The 13,884-nt window shown below is 43.2% G+C and overlaps 1 protein-coding gene across 4 annotated transcripts in view; it reads left to right on the plus strand.

Annotated features, from left to right (window-relative positions):
• LOC148040814 (calmodulin-binding transcription activator 6-like) overlaps nucleotides 1-11,692 on the plus strand; it is an 87,175-nt gene extending 75,483 nt beyond the window's left edge. Inside the window, exons 10-12 of one of the 4 annotated variants that reach the window (XM_087667341.1) lie at nucleotides 7,685-8,282; nucleotides 10,316-10,594; nucleotides 10,670-11,692. In XM_087667341.1, coding sequence (XP_087523467.1) covers nucleotides 7,685-8,282; nucleotides 10,316-10,594; nucleotides 10,670-10,708 — 916 coding nt within the window. In that variant the 3' untranslated portion in view covers nucleotides 10,709-11,692. The remainder of the gene's footprint in view (nucleotides 1-7,684; nucleotides 8,283-10,315; nucleotides 10,595-10,669) is intronic. The other 3 variants (XM_087667277.1, XM_087667404.1, XM_087667430.1) reach the window with 3 other exon arrangements.
• The last annotated feature ends 2,192 nt before the right edge of the window (nucleotides 11,693-13,884 follow it).

Below are 13,884 nucleotides of genomic sequence, written 5' to 3' on the forward strand. Positions count from 1 at the left end.
CTGTGGAAAACCCATTGCAGCAATTGCTTGGTTGAGGCCCTAGGATAGCCCAGATGCCTTGCGCCATTGCCACATGTATGGTTGTCATGTACGAAAAGTATCATATGGTACAATATAGTAAAATATAGTGCTAAATGGTACCTTAAGATTTTTAACGTATGGTATAGTAAAAAAAAAAGTTACTCTATCCTAAAAGCAACTTAAAACCTAGTTCTTTTTGACAAAATAAGGTAGAGAAAATTTTTGAATCTCAAATAACCTAATCTCGTGGAGAATCATATAGTATAAGGAGTATTTAGCTCATTCCAAAGTGCAGTTCGAATGAGAAAAGAAGAATCCATTAAGTTGATACATTATGATACTAATACGTAAGGTACGGTATCTAGAGTACAATATAATATGAACACTTTCGTATGTGGTACTAGTGCAACTATAGCCATAGGCTATCACCATACTCCAAATCTGATTGCGCACAGCTAATGAGGGAGGACACAACTCTCTCTCTCTCTCTCTCTCTCTCTCTCACTCACTCACTCACTCAAGATGCCTAAATGTGAGTTACAAGAAATATCTCAATAGGATTCTTCACCTGAAGAGAATGATAAGGATTTATGTGTGCAACTCAGATATAAAGAAGAGGATCTGAAAGGTTGGAGGATAGGGAAGGATGTGCAACAATGCACCCTCATATTGTGATTTTGGGATGAGAAGGAAAGAATGGCCTTCCTAAGGAAGAAGGCTATCTTGTGATGATTCCTAGGGGATCCTATCTATATAGATGGTGATCTTACACAAATACTCCAGAGCTATAGATGATAGCGTGGAATCGTAATGGCTCACTTTGGACATATCCAATGAGAATAATGGAGAATGTGGTGGAAAATTAGGATATAATGATGATTATAGAGACACTCTAGAGTTCAAAGAGAGGCTTGCCCAGAGTTCAAGGATACACTTGGGAGTCCAACAGCTAATAGATCCAACATGAGACATTACAACACCGCACAAGGGTCAAGAGAAATAGTAGTATTGATCAAATAGGAGCTATAGGATTGGGTATGCATCATGCCACAAGATCCCAAAGCTCAATATATATGGCTTAGGGTGGAGATGTCGTTAGGTTGGATGTTATACATCCCTTTATGCTACTTTCCTTCGACAAATTAAGATACTCTAATGGGGAGATACAACGAGAGAGAGAGAGAGAGAGAGAGAGAGAGAGAGAGAGAGAGAGAGAGAGAGAGAGAGAGAGAGAGAGAGAGAGAGAGAGAGGAGATGGCGAGGAGCGATGGCGAATCTGGCCGTTCCTGCTGCAGCGATTTTCCCTGCATCTCCTGCTCGTCTAGGGCAGCCCGTCAACCAGGATTCGGCTCCTGCCCCTCCACGCTGTGTTTTTCGTGTGCTTTTGCAGGCGCGTGTGTGGTGGCCGACCTGCGATAGCCTGGATCTGCAGGCGCACAGAACATGCACACAGAGAGAGAGAGCGAGAGAGAGAGAGAACGGCCCTTGACGTCGCCCAGTCCTGTGCGACCTGCTACCGTCGCCTGTTTAGCCTGTGAATCGCGCCCCCTGCCGTCGCCCTAACCTGCGCCCTCTATCGCACGGCTCCGTTGACGCCCGACATCTGCTCACCAGATCCGCCGCTGGTTGCTGGTTCTGCGCCAGCGAGCAGCGCCCTTCAAATCTGCCCCCTCGACACCTAGCCTGTGCCTGACCCCGTCACCGTTTGCCCTGTGCAGAGAACTCCGTCTGTGGTCGACTGCTCTGCGTCAACGTGCAGGACTGATGCAGCCGCGTTGAAGCCCCACCTGTGTCTGCCCTGTTACCGTGCGCCCCGGTTCATCTGCGCGTGTCTGTCCTGTTCTCCACAGGAGCCCCGTTGCAGTCCTGTTGCTGCAGCCGGGTGGTTCCCTGATTTTGCAGGTCTGCGGGACTTGCACACACACAGAGAGAGAGAGAGAGAGAGAGAGAGAGAGAGAGAGAGAGAGAGAGAGAGAGTGAGGGAGCGAGCGAAAGCGAGAAGACAGCAGTATGGCTGGCCTGGATATGGATTTTCTAGACCGGACGGTGGTAGCCCTTGGCCCTGATTCCGATACAGAGGAGCCGGAGGATATGGTGCCATGCATGGAGGAGCTGCCTCCGGGTTTTGAGCTGCCGCCTGCAGGCAAACGCTCCAAGCATACTTCTGACGAGCCAATGGGTCCTCAGGAACGTTCCTATGCGCAGGTTGCCTCTGAACCTGTGGATTCGCAGGAAATTGACTGGGAGCATTTGCTGGACTTTGCCAATACTTTGCTTGGCGATTATGTCCAGCATAATAATGAAACTTTTTCTGATGCGGGAACGGATGATGTGCTGGAAGCCACGGTGGACCCGAAATCAGTCTTGCGGTCCTTCTCGGTGTTTCATGACCGTGCAGTTATACTTTTCTTCACTGGCAGGATCCCAGTGCTTTCACATATTCGCCAGTGGATGCACCATTTATTGCAAGGGGAGTGTGTTGAGGAGATCTTCCTTGGACCTCGCGGCTTTTATGAGGTGCGGCTTCACTCTTCTTTTTCAGGGTTTACTTTTCATTCCGCACAATATGCAACCACTTGGTCGCGGTTGGACAGAATGTATATCATGCAGGGGGATGATTTTCTTCCCGAGATGTTGGAAATGAAGGTCTTGCAGCAATATGCGTTGTCGGACCATTTCCCCCTCCAGCTTGAGATGCGGGCACAATCTATTGCACCTTTTATGCAGTTGCTGGATAGGCTCCCTTTACGTTTCAACTCCTCTTATTTGAAGCATCCAATTTTTCAGGGCTATATGCAGCAATTGATTGAGAGGTTCTTATTGGACTTCACCTCTGAGGGCTTGGCTTCATTTGCACGGCTGCTCTCTAATGTGCAGCGGGTTGCTCGGCAATATGGGATTCATCATGCCTCTCTTTGTTGCCGGCGTCGACATGCAGAAGAGGACTTATTGGCTTTGGTCCGTTCCTTGCTCCTGGACTCCCCAGATGATGATTTTCTGCTGTCACTGGAGAGGCGTTTGGCCCATCTTATTCAAGTGTTTCAGTTGAAATCTTATTAGCAGGCCAAGCTGCATAACTTGACTGACACATTGCAAGATAGTGCTTGCTAGTCTCATAAGTTCTTTTGCGCCTTGCATGCTTCTCCGGCTCGCGAAAATATGACTCGACTCCAGGATTCGAAAGGTCGCATGGTCACTAATCCGCAGACCATTATCAATATGTGCAGAAATTATTTTATGGATCTTCTTGGTTCTTCTCCCTCGCCTTCTAGCCAGGTTACGCATGCCCGCTCGGTCTTCTATCATCTAGTCCGCCAGCAGGTTCCATTTGATATGCAAGCCACTTTGGAGGCGGATATTTGCGAGGAGGAGGTTATGGATGTTTTGTTGCACCTGCCTAAGGATAAAAGTCCTGGTTGGGATGGTCTCACTAATGAATTTTTTGAGAACTCGGCCACGCAGTTGGTGAAGCCATTGGTGGTCATGTTTCAGCAGGTTTGGGAAACAGGGGTCATGCCTTCCTCATGGAAAGAAGGCCTTATCAAACTGATTCCAAAGGTCCCTTCGCCGTCAAAGCTGCAACACTGGAGACCAATTTCTTTGATGGGCTCAATGTATAAAATCTTCTCCAAAGTGCTGGCAAATCGGCTTCACAAGCACCTTCCAGCTATTGTGCATCCTCTCCAATATGGTTTCATTAAGGGCCGCAACATTCTGCATAATATCTTAAATGTGCAAATGGCTATTGACTATGCGCGGCACTCCAGTCAGGAAGTGGTATTGATTCAATTGGACCTGGAAAAGGCGTTTGACTGTGTGGACTGGTCTTTCATTGCAGATCTCATGTCTGCTATGGGCTTTGGTATCCGGATGTCCCGATTGATCTACACCATTAGTGCTGCGGCTTCTTCAAGAGTTATGCTCAATGGTGGGGTTACAGAGCCATTTGTCCTTGCACGCTCGGTCAGACAGGGTTGCCCTTTGAGTCCTCTCTTCTTTGCCCTGGCGAATCACCCGGTCCTTTCAATGTTATCCTCCATGGCGGCTTCTGCTCAGCTGGCAGGGTTGTCTCTTCCTTTGGGGCAGCACTTCATTAGCCAATCTTTGGCTGATGACACCTTTATGATTTTGCAGGCGGACAGGGACACCATTCGAAAGGCATTAGATGTTTGGACGCTCTTTGGTCATGCCTCTGGTCTTCTCATCAATGCCTTTAAGTTAGCCATTCTCAGTTGCACGGAGCCTGATTTACAGTCATTAGGCTGGCAGGGCCAGGTGGTTTCCCGTGGCTCCATTGTCAGGCATCTTGGATACCCATTGGGGGTGGATGTACGGCCAAAGGACCTGCTGAGTGGATTTCACAAAAACTGGCAGCGAAGTTTATGTATTGGAAGTCGCAAGCTTGGCCATTCCATGTCCGCCTCAAAGTGGCTCAGACAATTATGCTACCAATGCTAACGTATTTCCTGCCATTACTGCCATGGACGCCTACTACTTTGAAGGCTCTCACTCATCCCATTCGTTTCATGCTATGGAAGAAGGATTCACTGCAGGCAGGCATTTCTTGGATTTCATGGTTACATGCATATACCCCTAAGCGCATGGGTGGTGGAGCTATTTTGGATGCAGAAACTCATATGCTGGCTCTTCGTTGGTCTCTTTTTCGTGCCATGTGTGGATCATCACCCGTGGACCATCATAGCCCGTTATTTTCTTGAGGACAGCGGGCTCCGCCATGGTAACAGATGGCTTCGGGCCTCCTGGTGGCATGTCCTTAATGCTGACTCTCGATTTTCCAGTCCCTCTTCCTCTTTGTTACTGCACTTGGTCGGCTCTTGGAAAGTGGTGCTCCAAAAGGCCCGTTGGCATCCAGTAGGGGACCGCTTGTAGACTAACTCCTTTCAGCTGGAATTGTTGGCAATATCCAGATTGCTTTCATGGGAAGATAAACATCACCTCAGACCAAGATTTAACCGCATGGCCCGTTTGGGTGCGACTTCGATTGCGGATGCTACCCTTGCCACTCGCAATGTCCTCGCATCGTTTCGGACTGCTAGGAGACTTTTCAGGATCCCACGTGGATACCGTGATTTATGGGGGAAGCTTTCGTCAGAGCTTCAGGGTAGGCAACCCTTTCCTGCCCTGGCTGTGGATCGCCCTTGGCAGGACTGGGACCTTGCAGGCCGCTTGAGTCTGGAAAAGGCCTCTACTAATCAGGTGTATCATCTTCTCATTCAAGATCACCAATGACTGGGTGTGAAAGCTAATACTGTTTGGGGACTGCGGAAATCGCTATCATGGTGGCAGGCAACGCTGATGGAGGGCTGGCGGAATAAGGCACCTTTCAAATGCAAGGACTTTCTTTGGCGGGTAATGATTGGTGGTCTTCCTCTTGCCTCGGCTCTTTCCAAGCGTCGAATCTCGAATGGTAATTGTTTCTTCTGTACCACTACGGCGGAATCGGCCCAACATCGTTTTCTTTCTTGCCCGCTCGCCAAGAATATCTGGTCACTCTTGTCGCAAATCTGGCGCGCAGTGGTGGGGTCCTCACTAACTCCTTTCGATTGGGTTTTTGTGTGCCCAAAGTGTCTCACACCGCCACAGTTACATATGAAGATCTTGTTTCACTTTTTTAGATACTGGGGATGCTGGCACATTTGGACCACGTGCAATGCTTTTCTCTTTGATTCGGCCTCTAATGTACCGAGACATATTGCAAGGCTTAAAGGGCTCTTGCATTGGCAGCTAGATCTCATCAGGCACTCTGACTTGCTCCCTTGGGAGGATTTGCATTCCTGGCATATGGCAATTGCCTCTGGGTCCTTGCCATGATTGGTGTAACCTTTTTAGTGCATTAGTACGGGGATTTCCCACACGTTGGCCTAGGGCCCTCGTGTCTCTTGTACTCATGTAATCATGTAATCTTGTACCTTTTTTCCGTAATTAATACAATTACCTTTTACGAAAAAAAAAGAGGAGCAAATAGATAGTCACCTTTCATAGATCCATCACATGACAATATACACTACTTTACACTAGGACAGCTGCTTAGAGAGTAGAGAATGTGATACGCACGTCTTTGAGGACCTAGGGAAACTATATGTTATGTAGGTAGAGGATGCAGATTTAGACAGGGTATTAATTGATGTGGGAGGAGATAGCACACACTATGGTTAGCACTTATTGCAACTTTGGTCTTGATATCATCTCTTTGTTTGCAATAGGATGAGGAAGTGTCTATGATTTGGAGCACTTATCTGTTTCCAGCCCACTGGCTCCAATTTGTGGATTGTGTCCAAGCTCCACTAAGACAATGGAGCTGACCAGATCCTTTATTGTCCCCTTGCTCCATTGACACTGATCATACCTACTTATCCCTCACGATAGCCACTTCATTGCACCAACAGGTATCAACCATCACCCATACCTAGCAGGCCACCTTTCACTCCACATATGAGCTGGCTGATACAGTCACCATGCTTACAACGATCTCACACAATTAGAGCACATTGCGCCTCTAGCAAGACTCACCTGCCAACTCACTTCCATTCTACATTCAGTTGTGCTATAGAGCTTCCCACACTCAATACACACTTCAATGCACTTGTTTGGTCTCATTATGGTTGGTGGCTTTCATGACAGTGCTATCTTCATTATTGAGAAACTAGATGGGACCAACTACAGCTATTGGAAGACCTAGATATAGCAGGTTCTAGTGCAAAAATAACAGGCTAGACCACTCAAAAATGAGGGTGCCAAACTCGAAAACATTGTTGTTGAGGATTGGGATGAATTGGATGAGCTATGCAAGTCCACAATCATTTTATCACTCTCTAAGCCCTCACTGTTTGGTAGAAAGTGAGCATGCGAGCAGACCCAATAGTGTGGTATGTATAATCTATTCATGAATAGGGATGTAGCCACAACATGGTGTAAATTACAAGAGCCATGTCAACCCACACCTATAGGAGACCCAAAGATGGGACATTTTTATGCAGAGAGGCTATATGGTCGTTGTTGTGCGTGCGTGTGTGCACACACACACATACACATGTGTGCGTGCACGCAAATGCATGCATACACAAACACACACCCTTCTTGTTATTCTTACATCTCATACTCATAGCAGCAGCAGCAGCAGTAGTAGGAGCAGTAGCAGCCTAATACAAATATAATAAGCCATTTTTGAGTCCCCTATCCCCATTTCGCGTTCCAAGTTTCCATTTTATGCCTATTGCATGTGACTATATAGTCAGATGGAATGGCAATTCATGGCCTTGTAGGTTCCCATTCCCATTTCCTGTTCCATGTGACTATGTAAATAAGTCATCTGATATGAGCCAAACTAGAAGGAGAGTGAAACTAATACTGTATATCCTTCAACTTACTAGTTAGTGCACCATAATGCCTTATTCGTTTTTTGAAATCCATTTCATTATCAGTATCATTCTCCTTTTATTTCAGTTTTTCTTGCTTTGCATGGTTGGCTCTTAGATAGGGGACTCGGGGGGTAGTACTATATTCATTAACGAGTGCTACAAGGGAAAAGTTGCTACAGTCAATGTGTTCACAGATGAGAATGGGTTAGTCTTTTCGTGCCCATGTAAATGTATTTCTGCATTAAATTTGCAGCTTTACAGATGAGCTCTGTTTTGATTTCCAGAGAAGCAATGGTTGCAGCCTTGTTGGCTGCTGGGGCGAAGCCAGGGACGGTGACTGATCCAACACGTGAACATCCCTCTGGTCGTACTGCAGCAGATATTGCTTCTTCAGCAGGTTATGAGGGGATTGCAGGATATTTGTCAGCGTGTAGCCTCACAGGTCATCTTCATTCTCTTACTCTCAGTGAGAATGAGCAAGATAAGAAGACTGCCCATGAGCAAGGGCAACGAGTTGTGGAGTACCTTAGGAGAAGTCCCAGCCTGCGGAGAACTGTGAGTAGTGTTGATGATGAGAAAACACTAGAAGAATCCTTGTCTGCTGTAGGTACAGCTACAATGGCAGCTGCTCGTATACATGCTGCTTTCAGAGAGAGTATACTTAAAGCACAATTGGAAGCTTTTGATGAAGTGGATGAATATGGACTCTCACAAGAGGAACAAAGGACTCTAATTGCAGCTCAGAAAATTCAGAAGGCATACAGAAAGCATCATGAAAAAAAGATCAAGGAATCAGCTGCTTTGCAGATTCAACAGCGATTTCGAGGTTGGAAAAGTCGCAAAGACTTTCTCAATCTGCGGCAAAATGTTATAAGAATTCAGGTATTGTTTCTGAGATCTTTGTTTGATGTCCAGAAGACTGGCTTAGGATCCTTAGATGTTGTATATTTGCCACAAATGTCGGTTTGAAGAAAATATGTGCTTAAATATTTTATCTCAAATTTCTAGGAAATGTTTCTGTTACTTCTTTTTGTGTTCTTCATGTGAAAGTCTGATTGGGTATCTTGCACTGGGTTGGAACATAGAAGTATCCTAACCTGGATGGAGATGAATTGCTAGTGCTTCAGGAATGAAGAGACAGGTAGTTCTATCTTTTGTCTTGCCATTCATGCATGAGCATCAAGTTCTGTTTGACTACCTCCATTCAAACATTTGTGTGGAAGAGTATCTACTCCTGCTCAACTATTTGGGCTTCCTGCAGAACTCTTGGATGGGGTTCATCTTGACGTGCTACAAGGATGGTCAAAGTGTAGGTTTATAAAACATGATGCCCATTGGTTAGATGAAAAATCAAAGTGCTGCAATTGAGAGTGGAAATCAAGCAATAGACCTTGCATGAGCTCGACAATGGCCGTAGTATTTCTGCTTTTTCAATAGCGGGTTATCTCATATGAGGACTGATAGCCTAATAGTGGTTTGGTTGGGGTTTCAGCCCCTGGTACATTATAGTATTTTTCACGGCACCGAGGATACTTATCGTTAGGGAACCTATCGAATAGGTTCCAGTCCTATCTTAGAGCTTAGGAGTGAAGGTGCACCCATGGTGGGAGTATATCCCCCAAACCAAGCATCCAAAGGGACCTACATACAATGGTATCCATCACAAGCATATAAAACCCCAAATATCACCCAAATGGCACCATAGTTTGTGCACATGCCGATGCTTGTTGGGCCTTGCACCTTCAACACGTCAACCGCCATCATAGTAACAGGGAACGGCCGTCCCAAGGCCTCGGAACGCGGGAATGCCCTCCTGAACAAATGGGCCGAATGGGGATGCCAAAATGGGACAGGGACGTCCTTGTCCCGTCCCGGCCGTCCTCTACCCCGTCCCCTTGTCACGTCTCTTGTTAGGGGATGTTTTTAACGGGGGATTTTTTTTTTTGGGTGGAGTGGGTGTCTTTTAGGGGGTGGTTTTTTTGTGGGTTATTTTGTATGTTCCTCGGTAGTATACATTCACCCACACACACAATAACATGGGACCAGTTTTGGGGGTAGGGATGGGAATATGGACGGGCCCATGGGAACAAGAATAATAAATTGCCATCCCTTGGTACCATGAGAGGGGGCTCTAACATGGGGATGGGACTAGGACGGGAAGCTACAAAATGGGCATCCCCTATTACTATGCCCACACATCCATCCACCACATCACATGCATACATTTTCAAATGCTATTTGTGTATGCCGTTCCCTCCCGTGTCCCACCCCCCATTCCCATTCCTTGCTTTTAGCCGTTCCCCGACCGTTCCCGTTCCCCGTTCCATGTTACTACGACCCCCATGAGTCAGCATGCCAAGCACCTTGATATTGCATCTAGTACCAAGCCAAACATCCACCTTTCCACCACAACCCTTCCATGTGACACCTCACTCATCTTTCCATCCTTCTGCTACTTCAAAAAATGCATTTAGTGACAAGAGTCATCTTAATGGGTCAAAATTTTCCACTTGGTCAAACCTCATGCAGCATGTGTCACATTCACAAGATTTGTGGGTGTTTTACTGTTCCAGCTGTCACCTATGCTGCCATGTGCCACTCTAGCCTTTGTTGTGCAGTTTGCAGCCACTGGCAGACTGCCATGTCATCATTCCAGCCTGCATTTGATCATTCTTCACTTGATTGGCTTGTTTGATATCAATCTAGCTCTTGACTACCGTGTTTGCTGCTGCCAGATATTCATAGAGACTGTTTGTTGTGTTTGAAGATCTGTGAGAGTATGACACACTCTCCAGCTCAGACTTTCACACCTTAGAACTCATTGTTATCAGATGTTCCCATTCCTGTATTCATGGAAACATTCTTTCCGCAATGTTCTTTTTTGCTGTACATAATGACGTGTGAGTCTTGAACAGGCATACTTCAGAATGCACAGGGCTCAAAAGCATTACCACAAAATTCTTTGGTCTGTTGGAGTTTTGGAGAAAGCCTTACTGCGATGGAAGCAAAAACGTAAAGGTCTGCGTGGCTATCAAGGGGAAACCACCTCATCTTCCAATGACATCAAGAAAGAAGATTTCTTACTGATAGGAAGAAAGCAAGCTGACGAAGTATTAGATAGATCTGTTATACTGGTGCAGTCTATGGTCAGGTCACGGCTTGCAAGACAGCAATACAAGCGAATGCTTGAGCAGGTTGATTCTCTTCTAAAAAGGCAAAGGATTGTCGCTGTACACACATGGACTGACATGTTTCCTTGATTGTGTCAGGTTAATGAGAAGCTTCACATGTCAAGGCCTTCCTTATAGAGACATGGGACTGAATGTGCCAGCTGTTCTGAAGCCCAATCAAAGTCGCCCAAGCACCCCTGAATCCGAATGCTTAGCTTCAACATGCAATCAGTTATGATAAAGAATTTGTGCTTCGGACCAGGCCAGCACCTTGAGGTGAAATTTGTGTGTGTAAAATGTTTAGCTAGTGAAGTCTTCTGATTGACTTGTAGATCTAAAAGACTATCTTGTACAGTTTGAATACCAGAGTGGTTTGTATGGTTCTGTAGTTTCACAGTAAATCAAATATGTCAATTGCATGGCCTCGTTTGTAATCGTTGATCATCGTGTGCTAGCCCACATTTTGGCAGGCAAAGATGAGTCAGTGTGTGGTCACTGACTATCTTGTGTTACTGGGCATGTGCAATCCCACCATTCTTGTCCACTGATTGAGATTCATCTTTCGTTCTTTCAAATGAAAGTTATCGTTCTAATCAGTCAAAACAATGCTCAAACAGTAAAGACAGTAAGGCGTCTAACAAGAGGAAAATGATATCATCCCACACCACCAGCAGATGGTCCTTACAGTTTGATCCATTTAGAACCAAGAGACTTGACGGATTTCATGTCCATTCGCGTGTAGTTAATCCTTCGTACTGTCATGTATCACCCATGTTTATCGGGGGAAGTGTAGATCGATTATCTCCCAGAGCTTCTCAAAGAGCCGTTGGGAAAAGTACGCTCCCATCTTCATCGCCATTGTTGGAAGGAGAGGCTTGCTTCGTGCCACTGCCGCTCATGCAAAAGCTGTTACCTGGCATTGCCAATTATGCAAGCGAGTGTCCCACTCGCAGGAGTGTAAACTGTCGATACCATGGATCTCTCCAGTCTTGTGTGCCTTAATCAGCTAGAGTACATATCAGATAAGAGAGCTTTTGTATTTCGAGTATATCCTCTCCTCTCGAAAGACATGTTTCATGTAGCTCGAGGGTTCTCGTATAAGCATCGCATTTTCGTATTGTGGCTCACACACTAAATTCACACTTAACTTGGTTTTATGGCTTGCACTCTAAATCTCACAAAACCTATCAAAAGAAACCATACGCACAATGTAATGCCATGCTTTTATAATAATTTCATTAATGTAGGACACTATTGTGTAATGTGTGTATGTGATACACATTCTTCAACACTTAATTGATCTCTCCTCCAATCTTGTACTCTTATTCTCACTCCCCTTTCTGCGTGCAAACTGGGAGAATGGTCGGTGCTTTGCTCTAGTTTTAATAATAATTAGGGCACTATACATTCCTAAAGTATGCCTTATGTGGCGCGCGCGCACACACACACACACACACACACACACACACACACTCTCTCTCTCTCTCTCTCTCTCTCTCTCTCTCTCTCTCTCTCTTTGTGCGCTCACAATAGCAACTTGCAGGCAATATATTTAAAATAAGAATACATATAATAACACACATTCTATAACATATATTACAATAATAATACAATGTATATGATATATATATGTTATACTATACATATCATGTAAATACAATATGTATGTAGTGATGCATTAAATATAATATATAATAAAATGATTGTTACTTTATAATAAATATATATGTATATAATTGTATGCAATGAAATATTGTAATGATATCATAATCATTTGAAAATGTGTAGAATAATATGGTAATATATTATTAGATTGAAACAATAATTGATCAATATATTAATATTATATATTAGAATGTATTGTATAGTATGCACAATTAATTTGTTAAACAATGCTATATTAAAAGTATACATAACGCATAATTTATTTTGCATTATAAATTTTATTATATAGCTTTTGGTACTAAAATGTACCATATAACGTGTGATTATTACTTTTATCATAAATGTTAAAATGTTTTTTTGAAGTGATATTTAAAGAAATAATAATATATTATGAAATAAAATATTAACATTAACCCTTTAATAGTGTATTATTTTAATGTAATAATATATATCATAATGAAAGTTATATTTATAATATAGTGTCACCTTACAAAAGGTTTATTAACTAAACAAGAATTATTAACTTCATGCTCTTGGATTGTTCATTCTAAACATTATGTTCTATTCTACTTTATAATACGATATGATGCAGCGAAATCATTATTTTCAATCTAATATATTGATCAAAGTTGTTTTTACAAGAATATATTATATATTAGAATAAGGCACAATATTATAGTACGAATGAATGTTATTGATATTATATTAAAAACTCATTATAAAAAATTAACTATTAGCTAATTGTTATGAAAATCACATTTTTTTGAATCAATCACTTTAAATTTGTCTTATTATTTTTTTAAAACCATAATTTGATATAGTCGAATTTATGTGCATATTTATGTTCATGTATATGCATGTGGAAGTATGTGTGTTTGTATTTAAATGGTCTTATAAGTTGATTACGTTTCTTTCCTCTCTCTCTCTCTCTCTCTCTCTCTCTCTCTCTCAATAAGAACATATATGTGTGTTTGCATGTGTACATATATATATGCATATTTAATGTGTATGTGTATATTACATATACACATTCAACATCTAAAATATTATGTCATCTCTCTTTTTATAGTGTGCACATTTAAGAATGTGTTTAGGTACGTATACATTCATATATAATTTTATCTCATCTCATATGCTTCATTAAAGAGAGAGAGAGAGAGAGAGAGAGAGAGAGAGAGAGAGAGGCTTTTTGAATAGGCTCCTTTTCTTCTCAATTTAGATGATGGTGGTGGTGGTTTTATTGCAAATATTTCTTTTAAAATAAAATTAGATATATAGAAAATATATAATTTGTAGGCTTTGGGCCTTTAAAAAGAAAGAAGAATCTTCCTCTTTGTTGGGGATTAAAGGTCATATGTACTTAGCCACCTACATTTATACTTATTCATTGAACCCACACGTCATAGGTAGTGGGTGTCCATCATTGTCACTTTAGTTTTTCAATGGAAATAGAATAAGGAAAGGTACGTCACACATTGAAGCTTTTGGAGCTCTCATGCATCGGTCTCTCTTCTTGCTTGAATCCTATAGCTATTTCTTTCACTTTCACTCCATCTTTCAACTCTAGTATGTAGTTGAGGAGCTCCATTGTCATTTGATTTACCTAGGAGGAAGAAGAGCTCACTTGAAGCTTTCATGATTGTCTCAAC

Source organism: Lygodium microphyllum, chromosome 1, assembly GCF_053477565.2.
Source record: "Lygodium microphyllum isolate KBCC chromosome 1, Lygodium_microphyllum_v1.1.10, whole genome shotgun sequence".
In the NCBI taxonomy this organism is placed as follows: domain Eukaryota; kingdom Viridiplantae; phylum Streptophyta; class Polypodiopsida; order Schizaeales; family Lygodiaceae; genus Lygodium; species Lygodium microphyllum.